The 19,774-nt window shown below is 26.2% G+C and overlaps 3 protein-coding genes across 3 annotated transcripts; 1 reads left to right on the top strand and 2 right to left on the bottom strand.

Moving 5' to 3' along the window:
- Positions 1-1,754: 1,754 nt before the first annotated feature.
- OCT59_021199 (uncharacterized protein) lies at positions 1,755-3,262 on the bottom strand (the record flags this gene model as incomplete). Its single annotated transcript, XM_025320740.2, has 2 exons — positions 1,755-2,910; positions 3,003-3,262. The coding sequence occupies 2 exons, from the start codon at positions 3,260-3,262 to the stop codon at positions 1,755-1,757; spliced, it is 1,416 nt and encodes a 471-aa protein (XP_025170662.2).
- Positions 3,263-5,126: 1,864 nt separating this feature from the next.
- OCT59_021198 (uncharacterized protein) lies at positions 5,127-6,908 on the top strand (the record flags this gene model as incomplete). The annotated part of the gene is made up of 5 exons (XM_025332539.2): positions 5,127-5,333; positions 5,420-5,483; positions 5,566-5,753; positions 5,826-6,147; positions 6,226-6,908. The coding sequence occupies 5 exons, from the start codon at positions 5,127-5,129 to the stop codon at positions 6,897-6,899; spliced, it is 1,455 nt and encodes a 484-aa protein (XP_025170663.1). The 3' UTR covers positions 6,900-6,908.
- A 3,011-nt stretch (positions 6,909-9,919) lies between these two features.
- Positions 9,920-10,876, bottom strand: OCT59_021197 (uncharacterized protein; the record flags this gene model as incomplete). Its single annotated transcript, XM_066149698.1, has 8 exons — positions 9,920-9,930; positions 10,018-10,086; positions 10,165-10,221; positions 10,309-10,362; positions 10,433-10,501; positions 10,572-10,613; positions 10,688-10,699; positions 10,780-10,876. 8 exons carry the CDS (start codon positions 10,874-10,876, stop codon positions 9,920-9,922), a joined length of 411 nt encoding a protein of 136 aa, XP_065990580.1.
- Between the last annotated feature and the right edge of the window lie 8,898 nt (positions 10,877-19,774).

Genomic DNA, 19,774 nt, shown 5'->3' with positions numbered 1-19,774 from the left:
CTCAGTGACTTAGAGGTCATCTTTCAGAGAGGGAACAACTCAACACACCCGTGCATTGTGCTAGAATCACTCTTTGTCTAATGAATTTGAACATAACAGAGGAGAGGATAATCCCACCAAGAACTCTGCATTCACAGTAAACCAACACTTACCTATCAAATGAGAATGCATATCTGAATTTGTTATTGAATTAATTTCAACTCCAACAAATTTCTTGCAAAAACCTAATAAGAAGAATAAAAAAAAATGTGAGATCCTAGGCAATATTATTAACAACATCCGGATATTAGAGATCCAAAACATTGCTAATAACAATCAAAGTAAGCATAAAGTTCACACTCAGTGACTTAGAGGTCATCTTTCAGAGAGGGAACAACTCAACACACCCGTGCATTGTGCTAGAATCACTCTTTGTCTAATGAATTTGAACATAACAGAGGAGAGGATAATCCCACCAAGAACTCTGTATTCACAGTAAACTTACACTTACCAGTCTAATGAAAGTCCAAAAGAAATACCATATCATTTTAATAAAAAAATCTATTAAATCTAAAAATGTATCTTGATATCCAAAGGGAAAGTTGAAATGATATTGTAATAGAGAATTTTTGTTGTTTCAATATTTATTTCTTTTATATTGAAAAATGTTTTTTTTTTGTATTAAAGTTCTCTTGTTTATAGAGGGAGATTTTTCATAAAAACTATTAATATTATTTACTATAATGTTTGTATTAGAAAAGTGAGCTTTTGTATCTTGTTTTAAAAAGTTATATGTCAAAAAGTGTTGGTGGCTTTTTATAATAAATATGGTAAATAATAACTTCGAAAAAAAGTTGAAAAAAAAGTTAAACATCGAAAAGAGTAAAAAAAGTAAAAAAAAGTAAAAAGTAAAAAAAAAAATAGTCTATTTATTTAATTTATTTTGTTGATCTTTTACGTAATGTAATCAATAATAATAATTAGCCACTCGGAATTTGAAACAGTCGCGTTATAATAATAACATAGTAGACGCGTTTGTCACCACATAGGTCAAATTATCAAAATGATCAAAATGATCTATTTGATCTATTTAATCTATTTGATCGATTAATTTTTTTTGTTCATTTAACAATTCTTTTAAGTATTTACATTTTGTTAAATATTGGTAGTCATTTGTGAATACATATTATAGTACCTAAATTAAATTTAGACATTTCGTGGTACACTACTCGGTATATGTCGATAATTTAATTATTTTATAGTTGTGAGATAAAGTCGATAAAGTCTGAATTATCCTATATAAAAAATAAACTTGAATTATTTAATATGGATAGTTTGCTTACAACATGATAAGAGATGCAGAAAAACATTTGAGTAAAGATGGGAAAAAGATAAAATTATGCATTTCTTCATTTTAATATTTATAATCGCGCTTTTTGTTACTTTCAGAAAAACTGCGTGGAACTTTTATTTATTAAAAAAAAAATTAACATGTTTTATTAATATGTTGGATCATCAGATTAGTATTATTTGCTCTTTCTAACCCTTTTTGCATGTATTATAATAAGTTGATCATAAACGTCCATAAAGCCTTCGAACAAGATCAATAAAGAATAGATTTTCTTTTCTTTTTTCCTAATAGTAATAAATTTAATAGTAAATATCTCTCCACACAGTTATTCAATAATATTCTTACAGATTTTCTTTATTCAAAATAAAAGACAAAAAAACAAAAAGAAAAGATTAAAAGTTCTAAAAATTTCACGCTATAAAAATTATGACAAAATAGGTAAATTTAACATAATTTGAAATACTTCAAATTCTTCTACAAAACATAATTCTTCAGTTTCTCTAATTTGTTTTTCATAAGAACTTTTTTTACAAGAAAATCCCAATCCACCTTCAATACTATGGTATAAATACAGATCACAATTACCAAATGATGGACCGACGTAATAACTATTATATACAGCATTCTTTTCATCCACTACATGACTCTGAATATTATTATTATTCTTAAAACAGAATATAAAACTATCTTTAGTAATACCATAACCATTAGATTTCCATTCAATTGGATTATAACCTCCAAAAATTTCGTTACCGTTTTTCACTTTAATAATTGTCACAGTACGAGATTTATTATCACATTTTTCATGGAATTCTTTAAATGCATCAAATCCGTCAATTGTTTCATGAGATCCACGATATAATAACTTGAATTTGTATGAAGTTGTTGATTCATCTGATTTATCGATCCATTTTGAGATTAATTCAGCTTGTTGAAGTGTAATGATCTTAGAATCAATATTTGTTTCACTAATCTCTTTAGAAGTACTAGGTTCTGATTTCTCGTTATCACTATCCAAAAAATAATCTAATAAATCATCGAATGAATCCTCTGATAGAATCTTTCTAAAAGGTTTTACTTTTTTCGAAAATTCTTTAGAATTCATTTCACGGAATTTAATTAAAGGAATAATATTTTTTAAGGTATTCTCTAAAGCTATGAATTGATCTTTTGTAAATTCTTTAGTATTGGAGGGAAGTTCTGGATTCTGTGCAAGACCCCATTTAATCACATGTTCCCAAATTTGTACTACTCTCATTTGAGCATTTTTATTTTGAATAAGCGAAACCAAAAGTTTTTCTGGAATTGTGGAAAAGTTTGGAGAATTAAAAATCTTACTTGGATCTTTAGAAATTAGATCATTACAATATTTTTGAAGTTGCGAAAAAGAGTCATCATCAAAGCTCGTTTGATATATAATATTAAAATTTTGCTCCATCCAGTTTCCTTTATTTTCAATCAAAAAAGATTCCAAATATGGAGTTAATTCTTTGAGACCAAGTTTACTGGCAACAACCAAGATTTTAATGATAACTGAAGTATCATATTCTTTCAAAGAAAGCCTCCCTCCATAAATATATCTAAAAAACAATAACAAGTTTGTTAAATTATAAATATATTTATTAAATGATATCGTTCATTATACTATATAATTTAATTTTATCTTACTTACTTTAAGATTATATCAAAATTATCAGGAGAAATATCTGTTAATTTAATATGTACCAAAGCCCCATCATCACTCTTTTTATTAGTTGATAATATTCTTTGCAAATAAGGAGAACGACAATTTAAAATAATCATATGAGCACGAAATGTTTTTACGTTAGGGTCGTTTCCAACTTCAATTATAATATCATGATATTCATTATTATTGTTTAAAGTTCCAAGTAAATTTTCAGATAAGTTTGGTAAAAGTTCATAATCGACCATTATAAATTTTTTTATTTTCAATGAAAGAAATGAAAAAAAAAAACAAATCCCATTTTGGCAATGGTTTTTATATCAGGAATGAATGGAATGAAAATCACTGCAGATCGTTGATAAATTTAAAATAGTCGAATTTACGACCAGCGTTATAAATGATCGACATAATTTGTTAATTCCTGAGGTGGATTATCAGTATTGCTAGGAAAACAATGATAATTTTATATAATGAAAACTTTATTATTGTTGGTACTTGGTAAAATTGGCTATTTCTACTTAACTTAGCTTTGGTAACGATATTTTGTATATTTTCTTATATAGTCTATTAAATTTATATGTATGAATTTCAATAATTGAACATTATTCTGAATTATATAAGCAAAATCAGAATTTATACATATCTTATTATATCGAGAAGAATTAAGAAAAGCTTAGCCGAACCTTACATCATCATTCGTATCATTCGTGTAAAGGGGCTTTTTTGTCCTAGGCTTAATCTACAGGACCAGCACACATCAGCAGCGATACAACAGGGAAACTAACTTTGGAACTCAATTTTGTAGTTTTGAATCTTCTCAAAAATATTGTATTGGAATTCAATGAACCGGATAATGTATTTAGTTTACCAAAATTTTCTATAATTCCAGAAAATCTTTCAATTACACTTATTGGGAACATGTTAAAAAATGTCCAAAAAAAAAAAATACGGTATACAAAAGAAAATTTAAGAAAATTATGGAAATTTCTAGAATAAAAATTATGGATAACACGCGATGATCACGTTATCACCACGATTTTGATTTAACATTTATCTTACAATTAATGTTTAATTATTTAAGTTACTTATATTCTCATTTTTTTTGACTAATAATGTCAAGACCTTTTTCAATTTTAATTTTCTCATTCAAGGAACTTATATTGTATTGACCATTAATATATACCGAAAACCAAAAACTATTTGTAACTATTTAAGAATTTATATCAATATTGGACTTTTAATTCCTTTCTTGAATATTTACACTAAGATTAATAATTTCTCTTTTTAAAATATAAATTTTAATATTACATTATTATTCAATATATTATTAAGGTTTTTATTAATATTTAAATTTGATTTAACGGAACCATAATTGGTATTAATATTTAATAAATGGAAGTAGCGAGGATATAATCCGATTAAATGGACATCTGTTGGGTTTAGCAGCACTAAAAATATTTTTATATTTTCTTTTTTTTCGGTTATGATACTGGAAATTATGTTTACCTAGGGCGCACTTGCTATACGAACATAGTAAAGCGGAAAGTTCAATATACCTATTTGTCTATATAATGTGTTTAATGACTGTCTATATTTGTGAGAAAAAGAATAAAATCCTCATCAATAACTCTTTTATAATGAATTCATGCAAGTTATGAGTTTATCAAAAATTTTCACAATTAAATTTTTATATAATATATATTTATTACATATTAGATTATAATAACAAAATCTATTACGTCATAAAATGAATAAAATAAAGTAACGATTTCTCGATCGGCATAAAACCTTATGACAATCAATTTTGGATATGTGTAAAATTGTCAAATCGGGTTAGGATGAAATTTTATATTCCGCTCATTAACGTCTCTAAATGGAAACCTAAAAATGAAAGTCGCTATCATCTTTATCATAAGATCCGATTGATATTATTTATTATATTACCTTATTTTATTATATTGTATATGTAAAACCAATACATTCCATACATAAAAAACCATATACGGTTTTGTAATCCCAATGATCAACATTCACTTTGGGAATAATTTTTCCGATTGAATAAAGTTTTATAAACTTACGTTTTTTAAAAAAATTTAAAACATTTCATAAAAAATGTCTAAAAAAGTCTGGTTAAATTGGATTGAAGATGCTATTGAAAAAAAATATATTAAATATTATGATCATAAAAACTTTCTTAACATTAAAGAAATTGGATCCGGAGGCTTCGGAATGGTTTATCGAGCGAACTGGAAAAATTCTCGTAATACTTTAGCACTAAAATCTCTTAACGACTCTACAGCTGAAAAAATTGTTTCCGAGGTGATTACATTATAACATAAAAGTATATTTTGTTTTTATAATAGATTCATTTTCTAATTAAAAATTTCTTCTTTATTATTTTATAGCTTAAAATTCAGCGTGAAGTACATTTTAATGATAATATTATAAAATTTCTTGGTGTTACACTAAGTATAATAATTCTAATATTTGTTTTATATGAAATTTTAATATGAAAATTATAAATTAAAACATTTATTTTCTTTTAAAAAAGATAATCAAAATTCTGGTTCAATTAAACGTTATATGTTGGTAATGGAATATGCCGATAGTGGTACACTTCGAAATTATTTAGAAAAAAATATTAATAATCTTACTTGGAATGATAAACTCAAAATGGCGTATCAATTAGCTAGTGGTGTATCATGTTTACATGATGAGAATATTATTCATCGTGATTTGGTAATTCATTTATTTATATGCATTATGTATTTATAATTTTAATTCAGTCATTTATTTATTATTAATTAATAGCACTCCTGCAACGTGTTAGTCCATCAAAATACAATCAAATTGGCTGATTTTGGATTATCAAAAATGATTAATGACTCAAAATCATCAAAACAATATGGTGTAGTTCCTTATATTGATCCGAAAAAATTCGTAACTGATTCATACTCTCTGAACAAAAAGAGCGATGTTTATAGTATTGGTGTACTTCTATGGGAAATATCAAGTTGTCGCCCACCTTTTAAAGATATGTCTAATCAATTTGTATTACCGATTAAGATTTCGAAAGGTCTTAGAGAAACACCTATTCCTAAAACACCTAAGGACTATGAAAATCTTTATACTGGTAAATATAATTTAAAAGCTTAATTACTGTATGATTTAAAATATTATTAATAACATTGATGATATTGTTAATTTATAGATTGTTGGAAACTTGAACCAGATGATCGTCCAACTATTCAAACTGTAGTTACTAGATTAGAAGCAATTATGACGAAATATAATATAACTACAAAACATGTTTGGACACCTCCTATTATCGGTAATAATTTATCATCACATGACAATTTATCCAAAAGTTTCAATAATAATATCTATAATAATACAATAAGAGTAGAGGCACCTCAAACTAGCTTTTATAAGCAAAAATCTGAGAAAGATATAGTCGATGGAATATCTGCTCTTGATGAAACTGTATATGATCAAAATAAAAAGCAGAAAATTCTTGATTACATTAAAGAGCATCATATGACTCCAGAAAAAATTTTTGACTGGCTATCAAATAATCAAGTTGAAGCAAACTCTCTTCTTGTACTCGGAGATTTTAATTATTTAGGAATTGCAACTATGATTGATAAGGAAAAAGCTTATAAATACTATGAGGAAGCAGGAAATAGAGGAAATAGCTTAGCTCAGTACACTATTGGAATTATGAGTGAAAAAGAATTAGAAAATGAAAGTGCAGCAATTTATTGGTTTGACCAATCTGCCAAGCAAGGAAATCAAAAAGCTATAAATGATTACTATAGATTACAAACATCTAATTGCAGAACCATAAGTACAAATAAATATGGAATTCTAGGTAACAGATTATAAAAAACATGATTATAAAAAAAAAAAAGTAAACTTTATATAGTTTTTGTATTAAATGTTAAAGAAGATTTAATAATGTTTTTATTTTATTTATTTATTTATTTTTTTATTGTATGATTTTTTCGGCGAAATAAAATTTGAATATTTCCACTAAAAAACGTTATATGATTCATATTTCACAAAATGCTAACCAAATTTTCACGTTGATTGATTTATTATGTCTTTCGCCTCGGACTATAATTTCCATTTTCATTGTAATATAAATTTACATATAAATTTCTTTTTTTCACCTCGAGGATCGGTTTATCTATCTATGGTTAGATCAAATGGAGATTTAATCCGTTAAGCCGATTCCGATTTTGGCAATAAATCAAAAAAAAAATAAAGGAATAAAAAGACAAACTATTACAAATAAAGTTAAATGATATATATGGGAATTTAACAAAATCGTATATTATTGTAAATTAATTAGATTGTTGCCACGGTTGCCACGATGTGGTTTAGATTAGAAGCTATTATGAAAAAAATTTTGAGACTAGTAAATATTTTCAGCTATGTGATTTTAATAGAGAAATCGTAGCATATTCATGTTTTGTAGAAGATTTTTATTCGTGCAATTCTGAAAGATATTCAGTAGTATATTTCAAGTTTATAGAAAATTGATTTACATAATTCAAGTATCCAGTTGAAAAAACTTCTAAAGATTTTCGATCTTGTGGCCAAAAAACCTATTTCAAGTTTTGAAAAAGATTTTTACTCGTGTAATTCTGGCATAGAATTGCAGCAAAAGATTTTCTGTTACATGATTCTATTTCTAGTTCTGAAGGATTATTAAAAATAATAATTTGTATAATTCTAATGTAATAATCAGCAATCTTATTTTAGTCTTTAGAAGTATAAATTCATTACCTAATTAAAACTTGGTCTGGTCAGAATATAAATGCTAAAAATCTGACCAATACAGATCTAGATCAGAACTCTCCTAAAATTGTGTTTTTCACATCTCTATTTTTAAAGCTTATTAATTTGATATTTTAATATTTTTTAACTAGCTGTAAATGTTGCATTGCAACAAGGATTAATTTATGCTAATTTTTCAAATTTTCTATTAAACAAACCATGTGTGATTAATTTCAAATGATTTCTTACAATTGTTTTCAACTTATATTACAGATTGTTTTTGAGCAATCTTTCAATATACATAGTTTTTATTCTATAATTGTTTTAATCATTATCGTTATATCCAATTTTGTATATTCATTATCTGCAAATCTGTATGTGCCTCCAATCTTCTATATTTGATTCACATCTTGGGCATAAATTTTATTAGATAAATACTGTACGTAGATAATTCTTTTAATAGATTTTTAATCTTGTATGTTCTTTCATAATAACTCATCGATTTGTTCATTTTTTTGATTTGAAGTATACTTTTAGCAATAATATCCTAATTTTCTACACATTAACTATTTGTTTTTCTCTTGACCCGATTTCTACAATTCCCATATACAATATTTTTCTTCTAAAACAAGACATAATCATTCAAAATTATGTGGTTTATCATTAAACCTATTTCCTTAATAATATGGAATTTTTTTTTGTTTTATTGATGTAATCCCATCTTCTTTTTTTGGTTAACAAATAAATTGTTATATATTTTTTACCACCAATAAATTTATAATTATTCCAAGCAAGATTCCTCTATCATATTAATTTCTTATATTAATTATAGCGTTGAAAAATTTTATTCTTTTATCATTAATCAGATCCTGATATCTTACACACTGAAACCATTACATAACAAACTATTTTATCATCTCTAGAATTAATTTTTTAATTTCAATAATTTTTCTCCATTCCCATTTATCAAATAATCAAATTACATCAATTTTCATATTAAACTTCTTCATTATTAATCTTACGTAACATTTTACACAAATTATTATATTTCCATTTCTTTCCTATAATTAATAATCTTATTTTCTTTATTCTCTAAATAAATTACTTTTCTTTCTCTTATCATTTAATTTACTTATATTTAAATTACAATCTCCACACAATTCCAAACTAGGTGAATTTTCATCCTTATCTTCTGCTATAGATATCAAATGTAACACAATATTATGATAATTTTTTTATTTTGCTATTTTCTTCTTACATGCTATAAATTACGCTATTATTATTATCCCAAGTTATCAATTCATTTTTATCAACTTTAACTTTCTTATCACACATATTGATTATAGTTTTTCTTTTTATATTATCCTTTAATTCCCTTATTTTATTACTTATATTATTTAATTTTCTAACTCTAGAATTTTTTTATTTTATTATAGATTCATTAAAAGTTTATAACCAAAAAAAAGAAAAAGTTGAAAGCTATACTGCATATTTACTAATAACTTAAAATTTATTAGATAGTAAATTATAAGCTAGGAAATTTTATGTATGAAATCTTATTATTATAAATGTTGAAATAATTTTTGTTTGAAAAATTCGATCAAATATTAGGATCATTGTGATTTTCAAAAAAAAATGTTTCGCTACTTGTTATGTGTTATATGAATTGTTTCAATAATTGAAGCCATTTAACTATCTTGTGTAAAATTAATATTTATAAGTTTAAACAAAAGATTTTTAACAATTTAACCAATTTATTATAAATAAAAACAAAATTTTAACATAGATCATGTACACTGACAATATTTACGTCGCTTCTTGTAATACTTTCTTTCAACTTGTTTTAATTAACGAATGGAATAATCTGTCATGATTTTACAAATTTTATTACATAAATTACGTTAAGATACTTAAATCAATATACGGTTGTAAGTATTTTTAATTTTTATTGGTTATTTATACATTTAATAATTTGAATAAATTTATCAAAATTATTTAAATTACAAACTAAGAATTTTGTAAACATTTACTACTCTAGTCTTAGTGTTTAAATAATCCAAGATAAATAAATAAATGATAATAATTTAAAATATACAAAAAAAAAAATTATTGATTTAAATAATTTAAAATCCATCTAAAGATTAAAAAATAACAAATTATAAATTAATTATTTGCTTTATAAAGAAATTTATTATTTTTCTAATTTATTTTAAGATCTTACCATCAGGAATTTCCAGTTCATCTTGCTCTTTTGAATGAAAATTTGGATTATTATATACTTCGTCTTCATCTATAAAGAAAAAAAATAAATAAATAGAATTAAAATAATATAAAATTTGTTTATTATTACGTAAAATTTTCAACCTACCATCGACATTAATATTTTGCCCTTTTATTTGTTGTTGAGTTATTTCTTTTTCATCATCTAAATTAAATAAAGTCGTGTTTAATAAATAAATAAAATTGATATAATAATGCATTTTATTTGCTAGTAATTTATTACTATTCTTACCATTTGAATTTATTTGCAACTTTTTAAATAATTTAGATATTTTTTTACTACTATCTAAAATTTAAGTTATTGATTTAATATATAAAAATCAATCTTTGATTTGAAAATAATTAAAATACATTACCTCTAAAAATGGTAACTATTTTCGATGATTTGTTACTGTTCTGCTTATTTGATTTATTAAAATCGTTAACTAAAATAAATATCAATTATTAAACATCATTATATGATAATTCAACGCTGTAATGTTAATAAATACTTACTATTATTAGGAATGTTAAAATCATACAATTTACTATGAAACGCTATTGGTAGTAAAATAAAGTAAATTATTTTAGTAACTAAAAAAATAGTGGAAATTATTATTATACGGTTATACCTTCTTGTTCTTCTATTAATATAATAAAAGATAACATTAATAATGTATTTTAAAATAAATACATTCATTAATAAAATATTATACAATTATACCTTCTGTTGCATTTCTTGGTTCAGGTAGATTTTCAAAGTTGTGAATTTTACTTGTAAATAATTCGCTACTCGTATAATTTTCTTCTACTTTATTCATTTCTAAATTATCTATTACTGATTTGATCAATTCATCTGGTATATTTTGATAATCTAAATGAATTTTTTCCATTTTTTTCATAAGTGCATAAGCGTCAAGTCTTTTTAATGGATCAGCATCCCAACATTCTTTCATTAAATTTTTATATTCTAATGGAGTTCCTGTCACAATTTTTGGCCTTATACCGTGTATAATATTCATTACAATATCATTTTCATGTTCATAATTTATAAATGGTGTTTGTCCAGATGAAATTTCCCACATAAGAATTGCAATACTATAAATATCAGATGTAAAAGTATACTCTCTTCCAACGATAACTTCGGGTGCTATGTAAGGAAGGTTTCCATATATACTTGTTGAAGATTTATCAGCAGGTCCACAAAATCCAAGATCACTAATTAACCACCTATCATTAAATTTTGAATATAATATATTTCCGGAATGTAAATCTCTATGAACTGCTTTCTCATCATGAATATAATAAAGTGCAAAAATTATTTCATAAGAAATATTAATTCTATCTTTCCATGTAAGTTGATTATGATTTTGTCGTAAATATTTTCTTAAATCTATATCCATTTCATTCATTACAAGCATATAATTTCCATTTGATGGATTTTGTGTTAAACCATAACAATTAACAACACACGCCCATTTATTACTTATAGCTAAATGTGATTTAGCCTAAAAGATAATAATTTGTGAAAATACTCATATTAATATAAAGATTGTATAATTTTATACAATAAATTTAGAATATAATAATACAAACCTCTTCAAACCAACTTTGATTTGCACTTTCAACATTTTCTAACGCTTTAAGTACTACTTTTGCCACTATGTTCTGTATTCCAAGTCTTTTAACTCTATTAATTGTTTTTTTTTCAGAATCCCATTCTTCATAATATCCATTAATCCAGTCTGCTGTATAGATTTCAGAGAATCCACCTTTTGTCAAATAATTAATATTTTCCAAATTATTATATGGAATCCATTCAACTATCATTTGTGGATTAAGTGATTCTATTTGACATTTCTGTATTAAATCATCAACATCATCATTCCCAGATGTCCAATTTGAAAAATTTTCTTTTAAATATTTTCAGACACAATATTCACAATATAATGTGGCTAAACATTCTTGGTTACAATTTTCACAAATTCTTTTTGTTCCTGAATTAAAAATAACTTTACTTCGATCATAAATTTTAGTTAATAATCTTATTGCTTCAGTTTTTTCATCATTTGTAAGAATTTTATCAGCAAGGACTGTTTGTTTTTGAAATTCAAATTGTTTGTGTATATTATTGTAAATATTAGTATCTAATAATATAAATGTCCTACCAATTGTTGCATTAATTAATTCATGTCGAAGAGTGGACATAATGTAATTTATAAATTAAGGGAAAAGAAAGAATTATTTTAAGTTCGTTCATTCAAACCGTAATAAATTAATAAAATGCAAATTGTTGATCAAACTTCATGTTGTGCCACATAAATTTGTAACCTTTAGGCGTAGTATTTGACGCCTCATGACCAAAAAAAGAAAATATACTGATATAATATGTTTCTACTCCATATTATCGACTTTCTAATTTTTTTTTTCTAGCTATACTTAGTATACTTTTATTTATTTTTTTTTTAATGCATGTTTAAGCAAATTTGGTTGTTATACTTAATGAATAGATAGTTATTCCTTGATTATATTGATTATGTAATAATGGATTGCAAATATAGGTTTTTAATAAAATATATGGCTTAATGAAAAAAAAAAATAAAATTGAATAAATAAAAGAAATTATTACATCATTAATTACATGCTAATAACAATTTGGCGTAATAATAAATAAGGAATAGATCAGACGCAGTAATGAAACACTTTTACATAAGGCTGCTCATTACCAATTTCAATTGTTACATCATAATAATCATCATCATTTGTAAAAAATTTATTATCGTCCATATATAATTTTTTTTATAAAAAAAAAATATTTCCAATTTGTTAATGGTACAGTTTTAATAAACAACTTTTTGACAAAAAAATTATTTAATCTTTTACAGATCGTTTTAACATAAATATTAAGCTTGTGATATATAAGCTGCCTCTTCTTTCGATTTGTGTAGCAATATGTTTTACTGCACAACTTTTTTGTGTACCAGGTTGGTAGCGCAGCGATGACAAATAACGGATGGCAAATAAGTTTTAGACCACTCAAAAAAAAACGTCAGCTGAGAACAACATGAACTCGTCAATCACATGATCGGTGACAGTTAAACATCCCTTCTGATTATAGTAAATGATCGATAAAACTGGCACACAATTATAGTACGACATGACACTTATAATAAATCATATGTAGCTTAATCACATTTATTCATCCTTTTGGATAGGTAATAATACTGAACGTTGATGGGCGTACGCCCTTATATTTTGATAGTACGTACGTTTACAAAATCTAATAAAATTATACTAATACATAAGAACAACTTTAAATTTTGTACAACTTTAAATTTTCGTACTAACAAATTAAATACTGTGTATTTATATTACTGCATTTTTTTTATCTCTGAATTAATGATTTAGTTCTTTGGATTACCGTCATACTAATGTCATACATTTTTATATATATAGTATTCCAAAACTTTTGAGCGATTGTTAAAACAGTCATTTTTTGAAGGTTGGATGAAAACATACTTGAATTTATCTATATTTCCATATCTTAAAATAAATTTCAACTTTGTAAATTATAATTTATTTATACAAAAAGTAATCAAATTATGAAATAATTAAATAAGAAAATTTTTAATAGTTTCTAGCTTTTTTTGAGATAAAGGGTCTTTTAGGAACGTTTAAGCGTGATAAACGTGACTTGTCAACAAACGTACCACGTAACTGTTGAGCCAAAAAAGTTCCGACGATGTTTGGCTGAGTCGGTGTAAAGATGGTTTTTATGGGTATTTAGGTATTGAGTTTTTGTTTGTTGGGACGTTCAGTTTGTACACATTTTACATACTAATTTATTCCTGAATCAAACCGCAGATAACCTTACTGTATGAAAAAAAAAAAAATTTACTAAGAGTATATCTAAATTTTAAATTATACTTAAAATATACTTAAAATTGCATTTTTTACATATTACCAACCTAGCAACGCCAAATGCATTTTCTTAAATTACAATAATTTAATTACATTTTAGATGTATTCTGTAGATGTTAAAATTTTAATTATATTTTAAGTATTTAAGTCTATTTTAAAGTACATTTTAAGTATATATTTTATTCATAGTAAACCTGCTTCTTACAATCTTAAATTTCTGTAAGATCAATCTCTCTCATTATTTTCATTAACATTTATTTATTTATTGACATGGTTTATTTTAAGGAATCCTTGCAAAAATTTAGAAATTTACTTAACGCAGATCATTGCGTCGCAAAGATATTCCCCGAAAGAAAATAAACTTTTGAATTTATGGTAACATAAATAATAAACATAAAAAAGAAATAATAAAAAAAAATTGAAAAAGAAAAAATTTATTCTTCAGTGAAATTAAATTTCAAAATTAACCAATGAAAACCGAGTTTAACAAATTAAATATCTCATCAGATAAAACTTTTACCGAAGAATTAGTGTATAGAATTTCCCATATAGGATAATGAAAGAATGAACCATTGGAAATCCTGAGATACGATCATACGATGTATGATGTAATAATTAGTAAAGTTGATGAAGATTATATTGATGAATTTCTTGAATAACATTTGATAGATGAGGATTTGCCCAAAGTATATTCCGTAATTTGTTGCGAATATAGCTTAAAATACATTGAAGGTTATGGATTACTATTTTATAGATATACTAAAGAATTTGCCGATAAAGAAATTCGAGAAATAATTTTTCAAATAATTTTAGCAATATTATAAGAGAAAAAAAAAATTGAATTATTAAGTGATTCATCCGTATACTATGTGAATTCTTAGATTTTCATAGTGGAAATGAAACCAGACGATAAAGTATACACAGTTACCATATATTGCACCAGAAGGCTTAAATGGAGAATCATATACATCATCATCTGATATTTATAGTTTTGGTGTAATTATGACAGATTATCATTTGGGAAACTACCTTTTTATAATAAAAAAAAGGAACTCCTAAATTTTATAAGAAATTAGCTTATAAATGCACGAATGCTAATTCAAATGAAGGACCAACAGTTTGTTTTTAAAAGGGAAGAAATTCGAACAGCGTTTAAAGAAGTCGATAAAGAAATACCAAACATTTTACATACAATACATAATATGATATTTTTATAGATTCCAAGTATTATATTGTAAATAAATTCTGATTAATAAATTTTTTACTTGTCAAATTTATTCATTTTTTTAATTGGCTATAATTTGTTAGAGTTAATAAAAAGAAAATCCGTTGAAAAATAAATTGAGTAATTAATAAAACATTTGTACCTTGCTGTGGAGGGTAGGGATTGGAATCGATTTCCATAATTAGAATCATTAAATTTGTGGAAAATTTCCAATGATCACAAATTTAACATATAAATCATTTGATTATTAAATTGTATGATTTTGCATTTAAAATAAAACGTTTTATTGCACGAATAATCAGTAATCGGCGGTAACTCTGCCAAAGTTTATAATTCCGGCCGAAATTAAAACTTTAGTATAAACGCAAAGATCTGATGTCACGTGATTAAAACGAGCCGGCACTATAGTTTCGATTTTTATTTGATAATCGAGTTTAATCGATTCCGATTTCGATTTTGGCAGAAACGACCTAGTGGAAGGTTCGCGATAAGCCTCAATGTGTTTCTATTATTAATGGTATGTTAGGTCAAAAATGTCTTCTTATAATTTTTGACTTTTTAGTTGTTTCTGTCTTTTTTGAGAAGGCAGTATAACGAATAATATGCGAGGAGATAAAAAAAAAAGATACGACATATTTATAATATATAAATTATTTAAATATTAAACCATGTATAGGTCCTAATGACAAATAATCGATACAATAAACATTCATCTACACATATTAGTTATTTTTTATATATTACTTATAATGTATCTGTTCGCGTATATTTTAAAACAGGAGATGTGAATGGACGCGTTAAAATCGATGCATTGCTTAATTGTTTTTGCGCCTATGATTTATTATTAAAATTTTTTATAAAAGATAGAAAACTTTGTTTATATTGTACAAAACAAATCGTGCCTTTATCTCTTCTTTTTCCAATTATATGAAAATGTAATTGAGAAAAAATATATAAATCCAATTGTGATTATGATATAATATATATTTAAAATCTTTTATAGTGAAACATTCGGTTTATGATACAAAGTAATAATAAATAAATCATATAAAAAATTTTTGGGTATATTATTATTTAATTTGTGACGCAGCAACTAAAATGTCATGTGATCTATACTATAGTATAAGTTACAAGAGCAAGATTATTAAAGTTATAAAATGTTCAATTGGGCGAATTATTCATAACATCTTGAATTTTTTAGTACGCTCATGACAAAATTGAGTTGCTTAATAACTTTTTTAATAAACTATTTATATTTAAGGTTACATATAGTTATTACAGTATTTTAAGCAATAAAAGTTTCTATTGTTATCACTGATTTGGTTTGGAGCGATAACTAACGTCGGAGATGTCAAACTGATCAGTTGTGACAAAAAGGTCAAACAGTAAGATTATAGGTGTTTCAATAATTTTGTAACAAAATATCGGAGTATCATAATAATTCTCAATAGAAATTAATAATGAAAGTATAATTCTGGTAAATAATGTAAAAGTCTCTTAAAAATAAAAATCTATTAAACAAATAATGACAAAACACAAGGTAAAACAAGTAAAACACGCGAAAAGTTTACTGTAAAAAAAAAGAAACTAACAATCAAATCAAACAATACTTCGGATAACACAATCTAAACTCTCTGTTAAATCTACTCAGGTGTTAACAACTTTTATTCAGAAGAAAATATTGCCCTATATATGTTTACATCTTCATACGACTGTGACATAGGTAAAAGTTATTTCACAGAGTCACTGGAATATCATGATTTTTACGGCTGCGCCGTGAAATCATTGATCCTCGTGAAATAACTATTACTTATGAATGACAGTTTGAATTTATCAATATTATCTTATTATACTAATATGATTGATTAATCAATCAATTGTTCTTTTCTCATCGCAATTATCTGTAAAAACCTTTCTGTTACCATTTTGTGTAAGTTCCATATGTCTATATGATTCATCAACTATGTAAATCTCAAGAACTTCTCTAGCTAACTAATAAAGCAGTTTTACTAATGTTATGATAATTAAACTGATGCTTATACTTGAATATTTATGAGTCAAAAGCAATAATAATACTAAAAGTGGTTAATTAAATAAAACTAAAATATATTATAAGAAATGTTCCATATTGTAATAAACTCAGCCATAATCATGGGATTTCTGTGCACTACATCACGTGAATTGTTCGATCTTCAACTATTTTCATGGGTAACCCTAACAATAATTTTAAATAGCAAAAATTTTGGTAACACTATCAATTTGATAAAAAATAAACATCCCATATCAATTGTATAATTTTCACAGGCTAAATTGAAACACTATGACGTTTAATAACTGAATCCTATGACTTTTATAAACCAATGTTTAATTATGATAATTTTTTTTTTCGTAGTTCAAAACATATAGAAAATCATTGTTTAAATTTGAATATTAAAAATTTCATCAAAATTCTAGTCCTAAAAACGTTATTATGGAAAACTTGCAAAATCAAATAATCTTAAAAAATTAGATTTATCAAATTATTTATTTATTTGAAATCAATTTAATAAATTAATAAAGTGAACAAATCGATTTAATCACAGAACAGTAAGCATAATAGCTTTTAGCTTATTATATGTTTGTAAAATTGATCATTAATAAAGAACTTGATAAAGGAAATGCATCATATGACTTAATAAGGATACTTAAGCTTGCATTTCAGTACTTTGGAAAATTGAAGAATCTAAAAATAAGGATGTATCCATTGGATATGGCAATTCTTTAGTAAATAGAGATCCATCCGTTGCTAGATGTTTGTTTAGGTTTTCTATTATCACACAATCGACAAAAATAAGTCTAAAATGCTTTTAGTAGAAAGACAAGAAAGACAAAAAGTTAGAGAAAACCCACAAGTGCTTCCTAAAAACAAATCATTTAAGCAATGGAAAGTCAAATGTGTAATTAGTATTTGTTGCTGACTTAGCCAAGTCTTTTCAAAACTTGTTGTCACCTGATCACCACGTTGAGGTGCAGCAACATTGATCAGGGGGGAAAGGGAAAAGGGATAACGAAGGGAAAAGGGGGAGAACGAAAGGGAAAGGGGATAACGAAAGGGAAAGGAGGGAACGAAGGGAAAGGGGATAACGAAAGGGAAAGGGGATAACGAAAGGGAAAGGGGATAACGAAAGGGAAAGGGGATAACGAAGGGGAAAGGGGATAACGAAAGGGAAGGGGATAACGAAGGGGAAAGGGGATAACGAAGGGGAAGCGGGTTGACGCAGGGAAAGGGGATAACGAAGGGAAAAGGGGATAACGAAGGGAAAAGGGGATAACGAAGGGAAAGGGGATAACGAAGGGAAAGGGGATAACGAAGGGAAAGGGGATAACGAAGGGAAAGGGGATAACGAAGGGAAAGGGGATAACGAAAGGGAAAGGGGATAACGAAGGGAAAGGGGATAACGAAGGGAAAGGGGATAACGAAGGGAAAGGGGATAACGAAAGGGAAAGGGGATAACGAAGGGAAAGGGGATAACGAAAGGGAAAGGGGATAACGAAGGGAAAGGGGATAACGAAAGGGAAAGGAGAAAACGAAGGGAAAAAGGTAAAGGGGATAACGAAAGGAAAAGGGAAGACGAAGGGAAAGGGGATAACGAAGGGAAAGGGGATAACGAAAGGGAAAGGAGGAAACGAAGGGAAAAAGGTAAAGGGATAACGAAAGGAAAAGGGAAGACGAAGGGAAAGGGGATAACGAAGGGAAAGGGGATAACGAAGGGAAAGGGGATAACGAAAGGGAAAGGAGGAAACGAAGGGAAAAAGGAAAAGGGGAGAACGAAGGGTAAAGGGGAGAACGAAAGGGGAAGGAAAGGGAAAAGGAAAGGGAAAACGAAAGGGAGCAAGGAAATACACAACATAAACATACACACACAAACCCACACCCAAGCCGTAGTCTTCGGAGATTCTTACAGTTAATATGATCCATGCACTTTAGGTTTCTTAAAACGATAAATAATATATTTGTTATTATTTATTCATACCATTCATATCATAATACTTTACAATATTATCTGAAAAAAACAAACCTTCTGTTGAAAAAATTTTGTAGAGTCACGTCTGAATAGCGTCTTGGACAGTGTCCGGTCCGGAAGAAGCTCTGGTAGTAGAAGAGGGATCCACAGGAGAACGAAAAGAAACGGAACCAGAAGCTGGAGTGTGAATAGAGGCGTCAAAAAAAGAGTTTTCCAGAGCGAAGATTCGATGATAACAGTAATAAAACTGCAGAACTATAAGAAACAAAAAAGCCCCAATGAGTCTTATATATATAAAAAATATGAGGCTTAGAAATGTATTACAGTATTAATTTTTACTAACTGTGACTCAGATGCGGTGTTACAACTGTTACGCGATTCGCGATTATCAATATCGCATAATCATTTCGATTTTAATATTGTTATTTTACTATTTACTGATTAGATGTAATTTCAATCAAGTATCAATAAATACCATGCAAGTATACTGTAAATCCGTTACTAATTCAATATAACGGAACTCCGTTCATACTTTTTTTTAATAATTCTGCCTTTCTTTTACGCAAAAT

The sequence above is a fragment of the Rhizophagus irregularis genome, chromosome 3, assembly GCF_026210795.1.
Source record: "Rhizophagus irregularis chromosome 3, complete sequence".
Classification (NCBI taxonomy): domain Eukaryota; kingdom Fungi; phylum Glomeromycota; class Glomeromycetes; order Glomerales; family Glomeraceae; genus Rhizophagus; species Rhizophagus irregularis.
This window is presented reverse-complemented; position numbering and strand designations above follow the sequence as displayed.